Below are 23,617 nucleotides of genomic sequence, written 5' to 3'. Positions count from 1 at the left end.
TAAAATTCAGACACCTTTACGCCTCAGCAGCTCTGCTGAGTCACCTACCTGCCAATCGGATTCACTGCTATATCCCCAGCGATGCAGATAAGGGCTCTATAGCGCTACAACCGCTTGCTTCTAATGAAAAACCATGCGGTTCTAGTGCGACGCTGATTCTCTCTCAACTGTCCGTTTGCAAGATAAGCAAAGTCGCCATACAGCCAACCCGGAACAGCTCCATGCACCAGACAAGGCTGAAAACTGCGCAGCGTAATTAGCAAGCGCGCAAAAACGATAGCCCCGCCCATCGTGGGCGTTGGTAAATACACACCACCCGACTGGCTTCATCTTAGTTAAGATGAACCGATAGGGAAAAAAATAAGCTCAACTCCCAGCCCCAGTGCCTGTACTTAAGCTGTCAAGAGAAAAACCTCCATACACAGAGAGCCTGATGTCCCAACATAAAGAGCCCCATATTTCTGAGCCTCATATGCGAGTCATATCCGAGTCTTGTATCATCCCAGAATAAAAAAATAAAATCAGCACTTACCTTAATTCTGTCCAATAGCAGACAGTCTAACAGGTTTAAGAGGTCCTCTCCCTCCCATAGCCCTGTGGAAAATGATAAAGCCTGAGTTAAGCTTGCTTAGGCCATCCGTATAAGGGCAGCAGAAATGTATGAGAGGCGCAGTGAGAATTATGTCCCACCAGTTCCCATTGCTCTAAAGCCACCAAAAGCTCTACTGAAGAGACTGCACTACTTTAAAAATAATAAACTCTTGATTGAAGAATCTTTTCTAACACCTCACTTTACCTCTTCCTATCAATAACGTAGGCAAAGAGAATGACTGGGGTGGGAGGGATGGGAGGAGCTATTTGACAGCTCTGCTGTGGTGCTCTTTGCCTCCTCCTGCTGACCAGGAGGTGAATATCCCATAAGTAATGAAGATGATCCGTGGACTCATCGTGTGTTTAAAAAGAAAAGAACAAAGGAAGGCCTACGCTCATGTGTGCGCACAGAAACCCTATCACCCCCCCAAAGGCCTACGCTCATGTGTGTGCACAGAAACCCTATCACCCCCCGCCAAAAGGCCTATGCTCATGTGTGTGCACAGAAACCCCCAAAGACCTACGCTCATGTGTGTGCACAGAAACCCTATCACCCCCTCCCCCAAAAGGCCTACGCTCATGTGTGTGCACAGAAACCACCAAAGGCCTACGCTCATGTGTGTGCACAGAAACCCCCAAAGACCTACGCTAATGTGTGTGCACAGAAACCCTATCACCCCCCCTCCCCCAAAGGCCTACACTCATGTGTGTGCAAAGAAACCCCATCACACCCACAAACAGCCCAGATGCACCTGCTTCCTCGCGTCTGCCCCCACACTCACCGCCCAGACGCATCTGCTTCCTCACCTTCCTATCACATGCATAGCATTGCTTTGCACTCTCACCTTGTCACTGACGACTTTCTCAGTCAGACCGGACGACATCATCTTCTGCAGTGTCTTCTCTTTGCTCTGAGCCTGGCGGGCCAGCTTCGCACTGCCGTGACCAAACCTGGCAATGTAGTTCTACAATTTTATATATATAAAAAAAATGATTTTAGAATGTAGGTGATGAAAGGTCAGTGTGCACAACCACCACAGGATACGAGGCTGGGAAAGCACAAGAGGTCTATCATGTGCCAGATACACGGGAGCTACAGGGGGCACAATGTCAGCAAGCGCTCATTACCTTCATATGTGAAATCTGATCTTGCTCCCAGTTAAACCGCTTCATCTGATTCTCCTCCAGTTCCAGCCTGGTCTTCACATACTGATCATAGTTGCCCTGTGTTTTGGGGGGAGAGGGGGTTATTCCATGAAGGTACAACCTTGGCACTCACATAACCATATACCCAGCACTGAACTCACTGTGTAGTATTTTAGTTTGCGGTTGTGCAGATGCATAATATTCGTGCAGACGCCATTAAGAAAATCCTGGGAGTGAGAAATAAGCACAAGGATCCTACGGAAACTGCAGAAAGAGTTAACAAATGCATGAGACAAGGACACACACAGTGCAGACATCTCACCCCAACACCCAGATTCCAACTTACGATTTGAGCTCCTCCTCCAGCCACACGCAGGCTTCCAGGTCCAAGTGGTTTGTTGGCTCATCAAGAAGCAACATGAATGGCCGAATAAACAGTGCTCTGTAAAGACAGCAAGTCAGAGGATCAGTGAGATCACCAGAGCGTATGGGGTCACTGACCAGAGCACACAGTCCCAGCACATTCCAGAGGGCCTCATATGCTGAGAAGCATCTTACTAGAAGTTACCTGGCAAGAGCCACTCGCATCCTCCAACCACCACTGAAATCCTTCAACTTTTTGCGCTGCATAGCTGGGGAGAAGCCAAGACCGTGCAAGATCCTTGAAGCTCGCATTTCTGCCTTGGCGGCATCCAGTTCCTCCAGACGTTCGTACAAATCCATAAGCTTCTCACATTCAGCTGGTGGGACGGGTATCAGTTATAAGCAGCAGCAAGGGGAAATGAGATGAATGGCAGGTAATGTGGGGTTAGATGATTAATAAGCAAATAGAGGGGAGTGTAAGTAAAATGAAGGATAAGGCAAACAGGGGCGAGAGATACATACTCAACGGTGAGGTAGGCAATACATAGAGGGGCGGGGCGAGAGAGACAGGGGAGGGGTGAGAGACAAAATAACTATGTACAAACATGCCCTCACCCCTAAGGTAAGCAGTGAATACCCTACTACACTAGCTGAGCACCAGATTGGACTCCTGGCCCCAGCATTTATTTTATTAAGTAATCTTAGAAGCCCAATTTATATCCAAAAAACACAATTTATGCTTACCTGATAAATTTATTTCTCTTGTGGTGTATCCAGTCCACGGATCATCCATTACTTGTGGGATATTCTCATTCCCAACAGGAAGTTGCAAGAGGAAACCCACAGCAGAGCTGCAATATAGCTCCTCCCCTAACTGTCATAGCCAGTCATTCGACCGAAAACAAGCCGAGAAAGGAGGAACCATAGGGTGCAGTGGTTACTGTAGTTTAAATTTAAAAATTACCTGCCTTAAAATGACAGGGATGGGCCCTGGACTGGATACACCACAAGAGAAATAAATTTATCAGGTAAGCATAAATTGTGTTTTCTCTTGTAAGGTGTATCCAGTCCACGGATCATCCATTACTTGAGGGATACCAATACCAAAGCTAAAGTACACGGATGAAGGGAGGGACAAGGCAGGAACTTAAATGGAAGGAAACACTGCCTGTAAAACCTCTCCCCCAAATATAGCCTCTGAAGAAGCAAAAGTATCAAATTTGCAAAATTTTTAAAAAGTATGAAGCGAAGACCAAGTCGCCGCCTTGCAAATCTGTTCAAAAGAAGCCTCATTTTTAAAGGCCCAAGTGGAAGCCACATCTCTAGTGGAATGAGCTGTAATCCTTTCAGGAGGCTGCTGTCCAGCAGTCTCATAGGCTAAGCGGATTAAGCTTCTTAGCCAAAAAGAAGGAGAGGTTGCCGAAGCCTTTTGATCTCTCCTCTGTCCAGAGAAGACAACAAACCAAGCAGATGTTTGACGAAAATCTTTAGTAAGTAAAAAACTTTAAAGCACGGACCACGTCCAGATTGTGAAACACAAGGATGGAACAACAATCTCTTGATTGATATTCTTGTTAGATACCACCTTAGGTAAAAACCCAGATTTGGTACGCAGGACTACCTTATCCGTATGAAAAATCAGATAAGGAGAATCACATTTAAGGCAGATAACTCGGAGACTCTACGAGCCGAGGAAATAGCTACCAAAAAAAGGACTTTCCAAGATAAAAGTTTGATATCTTTGGAATGAAGAGGTTCTAACGGAACTTCTTGAAGAACCTTAAGAACCAAGTTTAAGCTCCATGGTGGAGCAACCGGTTTAAACACAGGCTTGATTCTAACTAAAGCCTGACAAAATGCCTGAACGTCGGGAACATCTGCCAGACGCTTAACTAGCTGACAATCCTTTTTCCAAACCTTCTTGGAGAAAAGATAATATCCTAGGAATCCTGACCTTACTCCATGAGTAACCCTTGGATTCACACCAATAAAGATATCTACGCCATACCTTATGGTAAATTTTCCTGGTGACAGGCTTTCGTGCCCGTATTAAGGTATCAACTGACTCGGAGAAGCCACGCTTTGATAAAATCAAGCGTTCAATCTCTAGGCAGTCAGCCGCAGAGAAATTAGATTTGGATGGTTGGAAGGACCCTGAAGTAGAAGGTCCTGTCTCAGAGGCAGAGACTATGGTGGAAAGGATGACATGTCCACTAGATCTGCATACCAGGTCCTGCGTGGCCACGCAGGTGCTATCAGAATCACTGATGCTCTCTCCTGCTTGATCTTGGCAATCAGTCGAGGGAGCAGAGGAAACGGTGGAAACACATAAGCCAGGTTGAAAGACAAGGGCGCTGCAAGAGCATCTATCAGTGTCGCCTTGGGATCCCTGGACCTGGATCCGTAACACGGAAGCTTGGCGTTCTGGCGAGACGCCATGAGATCCAGTTCTTGTTTGCCCCAACGATGAATCAGTTGTGCAAATACCTCCGGATGGAGTTCCCACTCTCCCGGATGAAAAGTCTGACGACTTAGAAAATCCGCCTCCCAGTGCTCTACACCTGGGATATGGATAGCCGATAGGTGGCAAGAGTGAATCTCTGCCCCGCGAATTATTTTTGAAACTTCTAACATCTCTAGGGAACTTCTTGTTCCCCCTTGATGGTTGATGTAAGCTACAGTCGTGATGTTGTCCGACTGAAATCTGATGTACCTCAGAGTTGCTAACTGAGGCCAAGCCTGAAGAGCCTTGAATATCGCTCTTAGTTCCAGAATATTTATTGGAAGGAGAGACTCCTCCTGAGTCCACGATCCCTGAGCCTTCAGGGAGTTCCAGACTGCACCCCAACCTAGAAGGCTGGCATTTGTTGTTACAATTGTCCAATCTGGCCTGCGAAAGGTCATACCTTTGGACAGATGGACCCGAGATAGCTACCAGGGAAAAGAATCCCTGGTCTCTTGGTCCAGATTCAGTTGAGGGGACAAATCTGTGTAATCCCCGCTCCACTGACTGAGCATGCATAGTTGCAGCGGTCTGAGATGTAAGCGTGCAAACGGCACTATGTCCATTGCCGCTACCATTAAGCCGATTACTTCCATACAATGAGCCACCGAAGGGCGCGGAATGGAATGAAGAACCCGGCAGGAATTTAGAAGCTTTGATAACCTGGACTCTGTCAGGTGAATTTTCATTTCTATAGAATCTATCAGAGTCCCTAGAAAGGAAACTCTTGTGAGTGGGGATAGAGAACTTTTCCTCGTTCACTTTCCACCCATGCGACCTCAGAAATGCCAGTACTACGTCCGTATGAGACTTGGCAATTTGGAAGTTTGACGCCTGTATCAGGATTCGTCTAAATAAGGGGCTACTGCTATGCCCCGCGGCCTTAGGACCGCCATAAGCGACCCTAGAACCTTTGTAAAGATTCTTGGGGCTGTAGCTAATCCAAAGGGAAGAGCTACAACTGGTAATGCCTGTCTTGGAAGGCAAACCTGAGAAACCGATGATGATCTTTGTGCATCGGAATGTGAAGATAAGCATCCTTTAGATCCACTGTAGTCATATATTGACCCTCCTGGATCAGTGGTAGGATGGTACGAATAGTTTCCATTTTGAACGACGGAACTTTGAGGAATTTGTTTAAGATCTTTAGATCCAAAATTGGTCTGAAGGTTCCCTCATTTTTGAGAACCACAAACAGATTTGAGTAAAAACCCTGTTCCTGTTCACTCCCATAACTAGGAGGTCTTATACACAGTGTAAGAATGCCTCTCTCTTTATCTGGTGTGCAGATAATTGTGAAATCTCCCTTTTGGGGGGGAAGCTTTGAAGTCCAGAAGATATCCCTGGGATATAATTTCCAACGCCCAGGGATCCTGAACATCTCTTGCCCACGCCTGGGTGAAGAGTGAAAGTCTGCCCCCTACTAGATCCGTTACCGGATAGGGGGCCGTTCCTTCATGCTGTCTTAGAGACAGCAGCAGGCTTTTTTGACCTGCTTACCTTTTTTCCAGGTCTGGTTTGGTCTCCAGACCGTCTTAGATTGAGCAAAAGTTCCCCTCTTGTTTATTATTAGAGGAAGTCGATGCCGCACCTGCCTTGAAGTTTTGAAAGGCACGAAAATTAGACTGTTTGGCCCTAGATTTGGACCTGTCCTGAGGAAGGGCATGACCTTTTCCTCCAGTGATATCAGCAATAATCTCCTTCAAACCAGGACTGAATAGGGTCTGCCCCTTGAAGGGAGTGTTATGTAGCTTAGATTTTGAAGTCACGTCAGCTGACCATGATTTAAGCCATAGCGCTCTGCGCGCCTGTATAGCAAAACCAGAATTCTTAGCCGTTAGTTTAGTCAAATGAACAATGGCATCAGAAATAAAAGAATTGGCTAGCTTAAGTGCTCTAAGTTTGCCAAGTATGTCATCCAATGGAGTCGCTACCTGTAAAGCCTCTTCCAGAGACTCAAACCAGTACGCCGCAGCAGCAGTGACAGGGGCAATGCATGCAAGGGGCTGTAGGATAAAACCTTGTTGAATAAATATTTTCTTAAGGTAACCTAATTTTTTATCCATTGGATCTAAAAAAGCACAACTGTCCTCCACAGGGATAGTAGTACGCTTTGCTAGAGTAGAAACTGCTCCCTCCACCTTAGGGACTGTCTGCAATAAGTCCCGTGTGGTGGCGTCTATTGGAAACATTTTTCTAAAAATAGGAGGAGAAGAGAACGGCACACCTGGTCTATCCCATTCCTTATTAATAATTTTTGTAAACCTTTTTAGGTATTGGAAAAACATCAGTACACACCGGCACTGCAAGTATTTATCAAGTCTACACAATTTCTCTGGCACTGCAATGGAATCACAGTCATTCAGAGCAGCTAAAACCTCCCTAAGCAACACGCAGAGGTGTACAAGCTTAAATTTAAATGTAGAAATATTAGAATCAGGTATCTTCCTGAGTCATTAACATCACCCACTGACTGAAGATCTCTTTCCTCAGCTTCTGCATATTGTGAGGCAGTATCAGACATGGTTTTTAAAGCGTCAGTATGCTCTGCATTTTGTCTCACCCCAGAGCTATCTCGCTTTCCTCTAAATTCAGGTAGTCTGGCTAATACCGCTGACAGTGTATTATCCATGACTGCCGCCATGTCTTGTAAAGTAAACGCTATGGGCGCCCTAGATGTACTTGGCGCCATTTGAGCGCGAGTCCCTTAAGCGGGAGTCAAAGGGTCTGACACGTGGGGAAAGTTAGTCGGCATAACTTCCCCCTCGTCAGATTTCTCTGGTGATAAAAAATTTTTAAAAGACAGAAAATGATCTTTATTGCCTAAAATGAAATCAGTACATTTGGTACACATTCTAAGAGGGGGTTCCACCATGGCTTTTAAACATAATAAACAAGGAGTTTCTTCTATGTCAGGCATGTTTATACAGACTAGCAAGCTTGGAAAACACTTTAAATCAAGTTAACAAGCAATATAAAAAAACGGTACTGTGCCTTTAAGAGAAACAAATTGTCAGAATTTGAAAAACATTGAAAAACAGTGAAAAAAATGCAGTAAATCAAACAATTTTTACAGTGTGCATAATAAGCTAACAGAGCATTGCACCCACTTGCAAATGGATGATTAACCCCTTAGTTCAAAAAAAGGGATCAAAAAAACGAAATAGACGTTTAACAGTCACAACCAACTGCCACAGCAAGCTGTAGCCCTACCTTCCCCAATAAACGACTTTGGAAAGCCTTTGGGCCCTTTAGAGATGTCCTATAGCATTCAGAGGGCCTTTGAGGGAACCTGGATGTCAGTCTGTAATTTTAACTGCGCAAAAAAGCGCTAAAATAGGCCCCTCCCACTCATAGTAACACAGTGGAAAGCCTCAGGAAACTGTTTCTAGGCAAAATTTAAGCCAGACATGTGGAAAAAAACTAGGCCCCAATAAAGTTTTATCACCAAAGTATATTTAAAAACGATTAAACATGCCAGCAAACGTTTTATATTGTAAATATCATAAGGGTATTACCCCTTGGAGTAAGCATGATACAAGTCGTTATTAAATCACTGTATTCAGGCTTAACTTACATTAATCCGGTATCAGCAGCATTTTCTAGTGTTTTCCATCTCTAGAAAAAATTATAACTGCACATACCTCATAGCAGAGTAAACTGCACGCTATTCTCTCGCTGAAGTTACCTCTCTCCTCAGACATATGTGAGAACAGCAATGGATCTTAGTTACAACCTAAGATCATAGAAACCTCAGGCAGATTCTTCTTCTATTTACTGCCTGAGATAAAATAGCACAACTCCGGTACTATTTAAAAATAACAAACTTTTGATTGAAGAAAATAAACTAGCTATATTTAACCACTCTCTTACGACCTCCTTGCTTGTTGAGAGTTGCAAGAGAATGACTGGCTATGACAGTTAGGGGAGGAGCTATATTGCAGCTCTGCTGTAGGTTTCCTCTTGCAACTTCCTGTTGGGAAATGGGAATATCCCACAAGTAATGGATGATCCGTGGACTGGATACACCTTACAAGAGAAATATATACTTTTCCTTATATTTCAAATATCCATCTAATGGAAAAAATAAGCCCCAAGGCAGAACATAGTGATCTGAGACGTCATCGCAGAAAATGCATCATGTCTGCAGAAAGAACAGGGCACATACAGGAACGGTTAGCGCTTTAACTTTGCAGCACGTTTCCACATTAGGCTGTTCTCTTCAAACAGAGCTGTGCCCTGGCTACACTGTGTAAGTTTTCTTAACACAGCACATCCACAGCAAAGTGCTGTTTGAAGAAAACAGTCAAATATGCAGTAGTGCTACAAAGCAGGTGCCCATTGCTTATTGACTGGCTCTCCGGGATTATTGTCAAACCGGCCCCCTAGCCTTTCCCAGTCTGCAAAGCAGTTTTTTTCTGAATATAAGATGTATGAGCAATGCACCTTTTTAATACTAAACTTCTATGTTAGACAAAGAGAAAAGGAAACACATTTATTCAAGACATTTTACAGTTTCTTTTTTTGTCTGCAGCTAATTTGCAATGCAATTTGTAACTACTACAATATATTCTAAAACTTTACAAATGGCTTTATTCTCCACTTAACCAACACATTGCACTTGAGCTGGTGCTTTAGTATAAATGTTTAATTTAACATTTTATTTTATTTAAAAATGACCGAAACATTCACTAAACAAATTCTCATCGCAGAAAGTGAAAAGGTTCTGCTTCTAGGAAAATAAGTACAACTACTTGTTTATTGCCCTGTAGTAAGCAAATCCCTTAGCATCAGCCCCCTCTCTCATAAGCTGCCTCTCTCGCCCTCACCCTGTGCCCCAGCGCAAGCTGCCTCTCTCGCCCTCACCCTGTGCCCCAGCGCAAGCTGCCTCTCTCGCCCTCACCCTGTGCCCCAGCGCAAGCTGCCTCTCTCGCCCTCACCCTGTGCCCCAGCGCAAGCTGCCTCTCGCCCTCACCCTGTGCCCCAGCGCAAGCTGCCTCTCGCCCTCACCCTGTGCCCCAGCGCAAGCTGCCTCTCTCGCCCTCACCCTGTGCCCCAGCGCAAGCTGCCTCTCTCGCCCTCACCCTGTGCCCCAGCGCAAGCTGCCTCTCTCGCCCTCACCCTGTGCCCCAGCGCAAGCTGCCTCTCTCGCCCTCACCCTGTGCCCCAGCGCAAGCTGCCTCTCACCATCCTCATGCGCGAGCCTCTCCGCTTCCTTTTCCAGCATGCTCCTCTCGGTATCCACCTCCATAACACACTCTAGAGCAGTCTTATCAGTGGGGGGCATTTCCCGAGTCAGGTGATAGATATCTATGTGCTCTGGGATTGGCACCTCACGAGCCCCTATGGCAGAGAGCAGCATTGACTTCCCTGGGAGGAAAAAAAAAAAGTAAAAAGGTGTCAGTGCCCAGTCTACTGCTTCCTACAGAGATTAAACTTCTGCTAAAGCAGCTAACTCACAGTCAAACTGTCCTACTTGTTACCGAGCAACTGCCCCACACTGCGTTACTGTTCCCCTGCACTGCCAGTAACATCCACAGGAGACGCAAGCAGAGGTATCTCTCTGGATCACACTACCTACCTCAACAGTTTAGGCTGCATCACTGTGGAACCAGAGTATTCCCTCTGCTGCTGCAGGGGTGTCGCACAAAGATGGCCAGACAAGCAGATGAGTCTATAACCACAAATAGTGTGCGAGTCTGCAACTCTGGCTTAAGTGGGCACCTCATGCTGTGAGAGCTAAGGACATTGTGCGACTGGCCGAGGTGGGCACCTCATGCTGTGAGAGCTAAGGACCTTGTGCGACTGGCCCAGGTGGGCACCTCATGCTGTGAGAGCTAAGGACCTTGTGCGACTGGCCCAGGTGGGCACCTCATGCTGTGAGAGCTAAGGACCTTGTGCGACTGGCCCAGGTGGGCACCTCATGCTGTGAGAGCTAAGGACCTTGTGCGACTGGCCCAGGTGGGCACCTCATGCTGTGAGAGCTAAGGACCTTGTGCGACTGGCCCAGGTGGGCACCTCATGCTGTGAGAGCTAAGGACCTTGTGCGACTGGCCCAGGTGGGCACCTCATGCTGTGAGAGCTAAGGACATTGTGCGACTGGCCCAGGTGGGCACCTCATGCTGTGAGAGCTAAGGACATTGTGCGACTGGCCCAGGTGGGCACCTCATGCTGTGAGAGCTAAGGACCTTGTGCGACTGGCCCAGGTGGGCACCTCATGCTGTGAGAGCTAAGGACATTGTGCGACTGGCCCAGGTGGGCACCTCATGCTGTGAGAGCTAAGGACATTGTGCGACTGGCCCAGGTGGGCACCTCATGCTGTGAGAGCTAAGGACATTGTGCGACTGGCCCAGGTGGGCACCTCATGCTGTGAGAGCTAAGGACATTGTGCGACTGGCCCAGGTGGGCACCTCATGCGGTGAAAGCTAAGGACATTGTGCGACTGGCCCAGGTGGGCACCTCATGCTGTGAGAGCTAAGGACCTTGTGCGACTGGCCCAGGTGGGCACCTCATGCTGTGAGAGCTAAGGACCTTGTGCGACTGGCCCAGGTGGGCACCTCATGCTGTGAGAGCTAAGGACATTGTGCGACTGGCCCAGGTGGGCACCTCATGCTGTGAGAGCTAAGGACCTTGTGCGACTGGCCCAGGTGGGCACCTCATGCTGTGAGAGCTAAGGACCTTGTGCGACTGGCCCAGGTGGGCACCTCATGCTGTGAGAGCTAAGGACATTGTGCGACTGGCCCAGGTGGGCACCTCATGCTGTGAGAGCTAAGGACCTTGTGCGACTGGCCCAGGTGGGCACCTCATGCTGTGAGAGCTAAGGACATTGTGCGACTGGCCCAGGTGGGCACCTCATGCTGTGAGAGCTAAGGACCTTGTGCGACTGGCCCAGGTGGGCACCTCATGCTGTGAGAGCTAAGGACCTTGTGCGACTGGCCCAGGTGGGCACCTCATGCTGTGAGAGCTAAGGACCTTGTGCGACTGGCCCAGGTGGGCACCTCATGCTGTGAGAGCTAAGGACCTTGTGCGACTGGCCCAGGTGGGCACCTCATGCTGTGAGAGCTAAGGACCTTGTGCGACTGGCCCAGGTGGGCACCTCATGCTGTGAGAGCTAAGGACCTTGTGCGACTGGCCCAGGTGGGCACCTCATGCTGTGAGAGCTAAGGACCTTGTGCGACTGTGGGCACTTCATGCTGAGAAACCTGGTGGAACCTAAGTATTTTCTGCACCTCTGGACAACCTTAGTCATGCTTTACTGATGGTAAATAAAATAAAAGGGAAGCCAGACTAACAAAGGCCACAAGACAGGAAGGAGTGGGTCTTCATACATAGCTATGCAGAACACCAGGGGAAGAAAAAAAAAAAAAAAAAAGGCGCACAAAAATCCTTACATTAATTGTAAAATCCCCTAAAGCTGGAACGAATTCACAACCTTTGGGTCCACAATGAAGCAAGCTAAAGAAGCACTATGAAGCAGCCCACAAAGATGGTCTCAAGCAAGCAGAAAATACACACTCCACAGGTCAGCCAATATGAAGATTAGAGGGGCAGAGAAGAAGCAAGTAGAAAATACACACACTACATAGGTCAGTCAATATGAAGATTAGAGGGGCCGAGAAGTAGAAAATACACACACTACATAGGTCAGTCAATATGAAGATTAGAGGGGCCGAGAAGTAGAAAATACACACACTACATAGGTCAGTCAATATGAAGATTAGAGGGGCCGAGAAGTAGAAAATACACACACTCCATAGGTCAGTCAATATGAAGATTAGAGGGGCCGAGAAGTAGAAAATACACACACTCCATAGGTCAGTCAATATGAAGTTTAGAGGGGCCGAGAAGAAGCAAGTAGAAAATACACACACTCCATAGGTCAGTCAATATGGAGATTAGAGGGGCCGAGAAGAAGCAAGTAGAAAATACACACACTCCATAGGTCAGTCAATATGGAGATTAGAGGGGCCGAGAAGAAGCAAGTAGAAAATACACACACTCCATAGGTCAGTCAATATGAAGATTAGAGGGACCGAGAAGAAGCAAGCAGAAAATACACACACTCCATAGGTCAGTCAATATGAAGATTAGAGGGGCCGAGAAGTAGAAAATACACACACTACATAGGTCAGTCAATATGAAGATTAGAGGGGCAGAGAAGAAGAAAATACACACACTCCATAGGTCAGTCAATATGAAGATTAGAGGGGCCGAGAAGAAGTAGAAAATACACACACTACATAGGTCAGTCAATATGAAGATTAGAGGGGCCGAGAAGTAGAAAATACACACACTACATAGGTCAGTCAATATGAAGATTAGAGGGGCCGAGAAGAAGAAAATACACACACTACATAGGTCAGTCAATATGAAGATTAGAGGGGCCGAGAAGAAGTAGAAAATACACACACTACATAGGTCAGTCAATATGAAGATTAGAGGGGCCGAGAAGTAGAAAATACACACACTCCATAGGTCAGTCAATATGAAGATTAGAGGGGCCGAGAAGAAGTAGAAAATACACACACTACATAGGTCAGTCAATATGAAGATTAGAGGGGCCGAGAAGTAGAAAATACACACACTCCATAGGTCAGTCAATATGAAGATTAGAGGGGCCGAGAAGTAGAAAATACACACACTACATAGGTCAGTCAATATGAAGATTAGAGGGGCCGAGAAGAAGAAAATACACACACTACATAGGTCAGTCAATATGAAGATTAGAGGGGCCGAGAAGTAGAAAATACACACACTACATAGGTCAGTCAATATGAAGATTAGAGGGGCCGAGAAGTAGAAAATACACACACTCCATAGGTCAGTCAATATGAAGATTAGAGGGGCCGAGAAGAAGCAAGTAGAAAATACACACACTCCATAGGTCAGTCAATATGGAGATTAGAGGGGCCGAGAAGAAGCAAGTAGAAAATACACACACTCCATAGGTCAGTCAATATGGAGATTAGAGGGGCCGAGAAGAAGCAAGTAGAAAATACACACACTACATAGGTCAGTCAATATGAAGATTAGAGGGGCCGAGAAGTAGAAAATACACACACTACATAGGTCAGTCAATATGAAGATTAGAGGGGCCGAGAAGTAGAAAATACACACACTACATAGGACAGTCAATATGAAGATTAGAGGGGCCGAGAAGAAGAAAATACACACACTACATAGGTCAGTCAATATGAAGATTAGAGGGGCCGAGAAGAAGTAGAAAATACACACACTACATAGGTCAGTCAATATGAAGATTAGAGGGGCCGAGAAGTAGAAAATACACACACTCCATAGGTCAGTCAATATGAAGATTAGAGGGGCCGAGAAGAAGTAGAAAATACACACACTACATAGGTCAGTCAATATGAAGATTAGAGGGGCCGAGAAGTAGAAAATACACACACTCCATAGGTCAGTCAATATGAAGATTAGAGGGGCCGAGAAGTAGAAAATACACACACTACATAGGTCAGTCAATATGAAGATTAGAGGGGCCGAGAAGTAGAAAATACACACACTACATAGGTCAGTCAATATGAAGATTAGAGGGGCCGAGAAGTAGAAAATACACACACTCCATAGGTCAGTCAATATGAAGATTAGAGGGGCCGAGAAGAAGCAAGTAGAAAATACACACACTCCATAGGTCAGTCAATATGGAGATTAGAGGGGCCGAGAAGAAGCAAGTAGAAAATACACACACTCCATAGGTCAGTCAATATGGAGATTAGAGGGGCCGAGAAGAAGCAAGTAGAAAATACACACACTACATAGGTCAGTCAATATGAAGATTAGAGGGGCCGAGAAGTAGAAAATACACACACTACATAGGTCAGTCAATATGAAGATTAGACGGGCCAAGAAGTAGAAAATACACACACTCCATAGGTCAGTCAATATGAAGATTAGAGGGGCCGAGAAGAAGTAGAAAATACACACACTACATAGGTCAGTCAATATGAAGATTAGAGGGGCCGAGAAGTAGAAAATACACACACTCCATAGGTCAGTCAATATGAAGATTAGAGGGGCCGAGAAGAAGTAGAAAATACACACACTACATAGGTCAGTCAATATGAAGATTAGAGGGGCCGAGAAGTAGAAAATACACACACTCCATAGGTCAGTCAATATGAAGATTAGAGGGGCCGAGAAGAAGCAAGTAGAAAATACACACACTCCATAGGTCAGTCAATATGGAGATTAGAGGGGCCGAGAAGAAGAAAATACACACACTCCATAGGTCAGTCAATATGAAGTTTAGAGGGGCCGAGAAGTAGCAAGTAGAAAATACACACACTCCATAGGTCAGTCAATATGAAGATTAGAGGGGCCGAGAAGTAGAAAATACACACACTCCATAGGTCAGTCAATATGAAGTTTAGAGGGGCCGAGAAGAAGCAAGCAGAAAATACACACACTCCATAGGTCAGTCAATATGAAGATTAGAGGGGCCGAGAAGAAGAAAATACACACACTCCATAGGTCAGTCAATATGAAGATTAGAGGGGCCGAGAAGAAGAAAATACACACACTCCATAGGTCAGTCAATATGGAGATTAGAGGGGCAGAGAAGAAGCAAGTAGAAAATACACACTCCATAGGTCAGTCAATATGAAGATTAGAGGGGCCGAGAAGAAGAAAATACACACACTCCATAGGTCAGTCAATATGAAGATTAGAGGGGCCGAGAAGAAGAAAATACACACACTCCATAGGTCAGTCAATATGAAGATTAGAGGGGCCGAGAAGTAGAAAATACACACACTCCATAGGTCAGTCAATATGAAGATTAGAGGGGCCGAGAAGTAGAAAATACACACACTCCATAGGTCAGTCAATATGGAGATTAGAGGGGCCGAGAAGAAGAAAATACACACACTCCATAGGTCAGTCAATATGGAGATTAGAGGGGCCGAGAAGAAGAAAATACACACACTACATAGGTCAGCCAATATGAAGATTAGAGGGGCCGAGAAGAAGAAAATACACACACTCCATAGGTCAGTCAATATGGAGATTAGAGGGGCCGAGAAGAAGAAAATACACACACTACATAGGTCAGTCAATATGAAGATTAGAGGGGCCGAGAAGTAGAAAATACACACACTACATAGGTCAGTCAATATGAAGATTAGAGGGGCCGAGAAGAAGTAGAAAATACACACACTACATAGGTCAGTCAATATGAAGATTAGAGGGGCCGAGAAGAAGAAAAAACACACACTCCATAGGTCAGTCAATATGAAGTTTAGAGGGGCCGAGAAGAAGTAGAAAATACACACACTCCATAGGTCAGTCAATATGAAGATTAGAGGGGCCGAGAAGTAGAAAATACACACACTCCATAGGTCAGTCAATATGAAGATTAGAGGGGCCAAGAAGTAGAAAATACACACACTCCATAGGTCAGTCAATATGAAGATTAGAGGGGCCGAGAAGTAGAAAATACACACACTACATAGGTCAGTCAATATGGAGATTAGAGGGGCAGAGAAGTAGAAAATACACACACTCCATAGGTCAGTCAATATGAAGATTAGAGGGGCCGAGAAGTAGAAAATACACACTCCATAGGTCAGTCAATATGAAGATTAGAGGGGCCGAGAAGTAGCAAGTAGAAAATACACACACTCCATAGGTCAGTCAATATGAAGATTAGAGGGGCCGAGAAGAAGAAAATACACACACTCCATAGGTCAGTCAATATGAAGATTAGAGGGGCCGAGAAGAAGAAGTAGAAAATACACACACTCCATAGGTCAGTCAATATGAAGATTAGAGGGGCCGAGAAGAAGAAAATACACACACTCCATAGGTCAGTCAATATGAAGATTAGAGGGGCCGAGAAGAAGAAAATACACACACTCCATAGGTCAGTCAATATGAAGATTAGAGGGGCCGAGAAGAAGAAAATACACACACTCCATAGGTCAGTCAATATGAAGATTAGAGGGGCCGAGAAGAAGAAAATACACACACTCCATAGGTCAGTCAATATGAAGATTAGAGGGGCCGAGAAGAAGAAAATACACACACTCCATAGGTCAGTCAATATGAAGATTAGAGGGGCCGAGAAGTAGAAAATACACACACTACATAGGTCAGTCAATATGAAGATTAGAGGGGCCGAGAAGTAGAAAATACACACACTCCATAAGTCAGTCAATATGAAGATTAGAGGGGCCGAGAAGAAGAAAATACACACACTACATAGGTCAGTCAATATGAAGATTAGAGGGGCCGAGAAGTAGAAAATACACACACTCCATAGGTCAGTCAATATGAAGATTAGAGGGGCCGAGAAGTAGAAAATACACACACTACATAGGTCAGTCAATATGAAGATTAGAGGGGCCGAGAAGAAGAAAATACACACACTCCATAGGTCAGTCAATATGAAGTTTAGAGGGGCCGAGAAGAAGTAGAAAATACACACACTACATAGGTCAGTCAATATGAAGATTAGAGGGGCCGAGAAGTAGAAAATACACACACTACATAGGTCAGTCAATATGAAGATTAGAGGGGCCGAGAAGTAGAAAATACACACACTCCATAGGTCAGTCAATATGAAGATTAGAGGGGCCGAGAAAAAGTAGAATACACACACTACATAGGTCAGTCAATATGAAGATTAGAGGGGTCAAGAAGAAGCAAGCAGAAAATACACACACTCCATAGGTCAGTCAATATGAAGTTTAGAGGGGTCAAGAAGAAGCAAGTAGAAAATACACACACTCCATAGGTCAGTCAATATGAAGATTAGAGGGGCCGAGAAGAAGAAAATACACACACTCCATAGGTCAGTCAATATGAAGTTTAGAGGGGCCGAGAAGAAGTAGAAAATACACACACTCCATAGGTCAGTCAATATGAAGATTAGAGGGGCCGAGAAAAAGTAGAATACACACACTACATAGGTCAGTCAATATGAAGATTAGAGGGGTCAAGAAGAAGCAAGCAGAAAATACACACACTCCATAGGTCAGTCAATATGAAGTTTAGAGGGGTCAAGAAGAAGCAAGTAGAAAATACACACACTCCATAGGTCAGTCAATATGAAGATTAGAGGGCCCGAGAAGTAGAAAATACACACAAAGCTGGTCACATGATCCATCCTAGGCTCCGCCCACCCCAGTCATTCGACCGACGGACAGGAGGAAATATATATAGGAGAAACCATATGATACCGTGGTGACTGTAGTTAGAGAAAATAATTCATCAGACCTGATTAAAAAACCAGGGCGGGCCGTGGACCGGACACACCGTTGGAGAAAGTAATTTATCAGGTAAGCATAAATTCTGTTTTCTCCAACATTGGTGTGTCCGGTCCACGGCGTCATCCTTACTTGTGGGAACCAATACCAAAGCTTTAGGACACGGATGAAGGGAGGGAGCAAATCAGGTCACCTAAATGGAAGGCACCACAGCTTGCAAAATCTTTCTCCCAAAAATAGCCTCCGAAGAAGCAAAAGTATCAAATTTGTAAAATTTGGCAAAAGTGTGCAGTGAAGACCAAGTCGCTGCCTTACATATCTGGTCAACAGAAGCCTCGTTCTTGAAGGCCCATGTGGAAGCCACAGCCCTAGTGGAGTGAGCTGTGATTCTTTCAGGAGGCTGCCGTCCGGCAGTCTCATAAGCCAATCGGATAATGCTTTTAAGCCAAAAGGAAAGAGAGGTAGAAATCGCTTTTTGACCTCTCCTTTTACCAGAATAAACAACAAACAAGGAAGATGTTTGTCTGAAATCTTTAGTAGCCTCTAAATAGAATTTTAGAGCACGGACTACGTCTAAATTGTGTAACAAACGTTCCTTCTTTGAAACTGGATTCGGACACAAAGAAGGTACAACTATCTCCTGGTTAATATTTTTTGTTGGAAACAACTTTCGGAAGAAAACCAGGCTTAGTACGCAAAACCACCTTATCTGCATGGAACACCAGATAGGGCGGAGAACACTGCAGAGCAGATAACTCAGAAACTCTTCTAGCAGAAGAAATTGCAACCAAAAACAAAACTTTCCAAGATAATAACTTAATATCTACGGAATGTAAGGGTTCAAACGGAACCCCTTTAAGAACTGAAAGAACTAGATTTAGACTCCAGGGAGGAGTCAAAGGTCTGTAAACAGGCTTGATCCTAACCAGAGCCTGAACAAATGCTTGAACATCTGGCACAGCTGCCAGTCTTTTGTGAAGTAAAACAGATAAAGCAGAGATCTGTCCCTTCAGAGAACTTGCAGATAATCCTTTCTCCAAACCTTCTTGTAGAAAGGATAGAATATTAGGAATTTTTATCTTGTTCCATGGGAATCCTTTAGATTCAAACCAACAGATATATTTTTTCCATATTTTATGGTAAATTTTTCTAGTTACAGGCTTTCTAGCCTGAATCAGAGTATCTATTACAGAATCTGAAAACCCACGCTTTGATAAAATCAAGCGTTCAATCTCCAAGCCGTCAGTTGGAGGGAAACCAGATTCGGATGTTCGAATGGACCCTGAACAAGAAGGTCCTGTCTCAAAGGTAGCTTCCATGGTGGAGCCGATGACATATTCACCAGGTCTGCATACCAAGTCCTGCGTGGCCACGCAGGAGCTATCAAGATCACCGAGGCCCTCTCCTGATTGATCCTGGCTACCAGCCTGGGGATGAGAGGAAACGGTGGGAATACATAAGCTAGGTTGAAGGTCCAAGGTGCTACTAGTGCATCTACTAGGGTCGCCTTGGGATCCCTGGATCTGGACCCGTAGCAAGGAACCTTGAAGTTCTGACGAGACGCCATCAGATCCATGTCTGGAATGCCCCATAATTGAGTTATTTGGGCAAAGATTTCCGGATGGAGTTCCCACTCCCCCGGATGGAATGTCTGACGACTCAGAAAATCCGCTTCCCAATTTTCCACTCCTGGGATGTGGATCGCAGACAAGTGGCAGGAGTGATCCTCCGCCCATTGAATTATCTTGGTCACTTCTTTCATCGCCAGGGAAGTCCTTGTTCCCCCCTGATGATTGATATATGCAACGGTCGTCATGTCTGACTGAAACCTTATGAATTTGGCCTTTGCTAGTTGAGGCCAAGCTCTGAGAGCATTGAATATCGCTCTCAGTTCCAGAATGTTTATTGGGAGAAGAGACTCTTCCCGAGACCATAGACCCTGAGCTTTCAGGGATTCCCAGACCGCGCCCCAGCCCACTAGGCTGGCGTCGGTCGTGACAATGACCCACTCTGGTCTGCGGAAGCTCATTCCCTGTGACAGATTGTCCAGGGTCAGCCACCAACAGAGTGAATCTCTGGTCTTTTGATCTACTTGAATCGTCGGAGACAAGTCTGTATAATCCCCATTCCACTGTCTGAGCATGCACAGTTGTAATGGTCTTAGATGAATTCGTGCAAAAGGAACTATGTCCATTGTTGCAACCATCAATCCTATTACTTCCATGCACTGCGCTATGGAAGGACGAGGAACAGAATGAAGTACTTGACAAGAGCTTAGAAGTTTTGATTTTCTGACCTCTGTCAGAAAAATCCTCATTTCTAAGGAATCTATTATAGTTCCCAAGAAGGGAACTCTTGTTGATGGGGACAGAGAACTTTTTTCTTTGTTCACCTTCCATCCGTGAGATCTGAGAAAGGCTAGGACGATGTCCGTATGAGCCTTTGCTTTTGACAGGGACGACGCTTGAATCAGGATGTCGTCCAAGTAAGGTACTACTGCAATGCCCCTTGGTCTAAGAACCGCTAGAAGGGACCCTAGTACCTTTGTGAAAATCCTTGGAGCAGTGGCTAATCCAAATGGAAGTGCCACAAACTGGTAATGCTTGTCCAGAAAAGCGAACCTTAGGAACTGATGATGTTCCTTGTGGATAGGAATATGTAGGTACGCATCCTTTAAATCCATGGTAGTCATAAATTGATTTTCCTGGATAGTAGGTAGGATCGTTCGAATAGTTTCCATTTTGAACGATGGTACCCTGAGAAATTTGTTTAGGATCTTTAGATCCAAAATTGGTCTGAATGTTCCCTCTTTTTTGGGAACTATGAACAGATTGGAATAAAATCCCATTCCTTGTTCTCTTATTGGAACTGGATGTATCACTCCCATCTTTAACAGGTCTTCTACACAATGTAAGAATGCCTGTCTCTTTATTTGGTTTGAAGATAATTGAGACCTGTGGAACCTTCCCCTTGGGGGTAGTTCCTTGAATTCCAGGAGATAACCTTGAGAAACTATTTCTAGCGCCCAAGGATCCTGAACATCTCTTGCCCAAGCCTGAGCAAAGAGAAAGTCTGCCCCCCACTAGATCCGGTCCCGGATCGGGGGCTATCCCTTCATGCTGTTTTGGTAGCAGTGGTAGGCTTCTTGGCCTGCTTACCCTTGTTCCAGCCTTGCATTGGTTTCCAGGCTGGTTTGGGTTGTGAAGTATTACCCTCTTGCTTAGAGGATACAGAATTAGAGACTGGTCCGTTTCTGCGAAAGGGACGAAAATTAGGCTTATTATTAGCCTTAAAAGACCTATCCCTGTGGGAGGGCGTGGCCCTTTCCCCCAGTGATGTCTGAAATAATCTCTTTCAAATCAGGTCCAAATAATGTTTTACCTTTGAAAGGAATGTTAAGCAATTTTGTCTTGGAAGACACATCCGCTGACCAAGACTTTAGCCAAAGCACTCTGCGCGCCACGACAGCAAACCCTGAATTTTTCGCCGCTAATCTAGCTAATTGCAAAGCGGCATCTAAAACAAAAGAGTTAGCCAATTTAAGTGCTTGAACTCTGTCCATAACCTCCTCATACGAAGATTCTTTACTGAGCGATTTTTCTAGTTCCTCGAACCAGAAACACGCTGCCGTAGTGACAGGAACAATGCATGAAATTGGTTGTAGAAGGTAACCTTGCTGTACAAAAATCTTTTTAAGCAAACCCTCTAATTTCTTATCCATAGGATCTTTGAAAGCACAACTATCTTCGATAGGAATAGTAGTGCGTTTGTTTAGAGTAGAAACCGCCCCCTCGACCTTGGGGACTGTCTGCCATAAGTCCTTTCTGGGGTCGACTATAGGAAATAATTTCTTAAATATAGGGGGGGGGAACAAAAAGGTATGCCGGGCCTTTCCCACTCTTTATTTACTATGTCCGCCACCCGCTTGGGTATAGGAAAAGCGTCGGGGGGCACCGGAACCTCTAGGAACTTGTCCATCTTACATAATTTCTCTGGAATGACCAAATTGTCACAATCATCCAGAGTAGATAACACCTCCTTAAGCAGTGCGCGGAGATGTTCTAATTTAAATTTAAATGTCACAACATCAGGTTCAGCTTTTTGAGAAATTTTTCCATCAGACAAAACCTCCCTCATGGCCCCTTGAGATTGGTGTGAGGGTATGTCAGAACAGTTATCATCAGCGTCCTCTTGCTTTTCAGTGTTTAAAACAGAGCAATCGCGCTTTCTCTGATAAGTAGGCATTTTGGATAAAAGATTTTCTATGGAGTTATCCATTACAGCCGTTAATTGTTGCATGGTAATAAGTATTGGCGCACTAGATGTACGAGGGGCCTCCTGTGTGGGCATAAATGGTGTAGACACAGTAGGGGATGATGTAGTATCATGTTTACTCCCCTCATTTGAGGAATCATCTTGGGCAATATCATTATCTGTGGCATTACTGTCCTTACTTTGTTTGGACACTATGGCACAATTATCACAAATTTAAATGGGGAGACACATTGGCTTTCATACATATAGAACATAGCTTATCTGATGGTACAGACATGTTAAACAGGCTTAAACTTGTCAACAAAGCACAAAAAACGTTTTAAAATAAAACCGTTACTGTCACTTTAAATTTCAAACTGAAAACACTTTATTACTGAATATGTGAAAAAGTATGAAGGAATTGTTCAAAATTCACCAAAATTTCACCACAGTGTCTTAAACCATTAAAAGTATTGCACACCAAATTTCAGAGCTTTAACCCTTAAATTAACGGAACCGGAGCAGTTTTTACATTTAACCCCTATACAGTCCCAGAATGAGGCTCTGTCTATAACTAGAAAGGCCCCCATCTGAAAAAGGTGTCCAACACAGTGCCTGCCGTTTTTATAAACGTTCCCCAAGATTATAATACCAATAATTAGTTAGAATCTGCATAATATGACTAGTAAAGCAATCGTTTTAGCCCAGAAAAATGTCTACCAGTTTTTAAGCCCATTTTGAAGCCCTTTATTCTTTTATGTTTAACTAAGAAAATGGCTTACCGGTCCCCATGAGGGGAAATGACAGCCTTCCAGCATTACATGGTCTTGTTAGAAATATGGCTAGTCATACCTTAAGCAGAAAAGACTGCTAACTGTTTCCCCCAACTGAAGTTACTTCATCTCAACAGTCCTGTGTGGAAACAGCAATCGATTTTAGTTACTGCTAAAATCATCTTCCTCTTACAAACAGAAATCTCAGAGTAAATAGTACATACCAGCACTATTTTAAAATAACAAACACTTGATAGAAGAATAAAACTACATTTAAACACCAAAAAACTCTTAACCATCTCCGTGGAGATGTTGCCTGTGCAACGGCAAAGAGAATGACTAGGGTGGGCGGAGCCTAGGAGGGATCATGTGACCAGCTTTGCTGGGACTCTTTGCCATTTCCTGTTGGGGAAGAGAATATCCCACAAGTAAGGATGACGCCGTGGACCGGACACACCAATGTTGGAGAAATACACACACTCTACAAGTCAGTCAATATGGAGATTAGAGGGGCAGAGAAGAAGCAAGTAGAAAATACACACACTACATAGGTCAGTCAATATGGAGATCAGAGGGGCCGAGAAGAAGCAAGTAGAAAATACACACACTACATAGGTCAGTCAATATGGAGATTAGAGGGGCCGAGAAGAAGAAGTAGAAAATACACACACTCCATAGGTCAGTCAATATGAAGATTAGAGGGGTCAAGAATAAGAAGTAGAAAATAACATAATTTATGCTTACCTGATAAATTCCTTTCT

At 44.7% G+C, this 23,617-nt stretch overlaps 1 protein-coding gene across 3 annotated transcripts in view; it reads right to left on the bottom strand.

The window, feature by feature from the left end:
- Positions 1–23,617, bottom strand: part of ABCF2 (ATP binding cassette subfamily F member 2) — a 131,291-nt gene that overhangs the window by 66,953 nt on the left and 40,721 nt on the right. For all 3 annotated transcript variants that reach the window (XM_053713247.1, XM_053713249.1, XM_053713248.1), the window contains exons 4-9: positions 9,791–9,973; positions 2,306–2,477; positions 2,084–2,179; positions 1,899–2,001; positions 1,720–1,815; positions 1,437–1,556 (exon numbers count right to left, since the gene is read on the bottom strand). In XM_053713247.1, coding sequence (XP_053569222.1) covers positions 1,437–1,556; positions 1,720–1,815; positions 1,899–2,001; positions 2,084–2,179; positions 2,306–2,477; positions 9,791–9,973 — 770 coding nt within the window. The remainder of the gene's footprint in view (positions 1–1,436; positions 1,557–1,719; positions 1,816–1,898; positions 2,002–2,083; positions 2,180–2,305; positions 2,478–9,790; positions 9,974–23,617) is intronic.

Source organism: Bombina bombina, chromosome 5, assembly GCF_027579735.1.
Source record: "Bombina bombina isolate aBomBom1 chromosome 5, aBomBom1.pri, whole genome shotgun sequence".
NCBI classification, from domain to species: Eukaryota; Metazoa; Chordata; class Amphibia; order Anura; family Bombinatoridae; genus Bombina; species Bombina bombina.
Note: the sequence above shows the minus strand (reverse complement) of the source record. Positions and strands in the feature narration are given on the sequence as shown.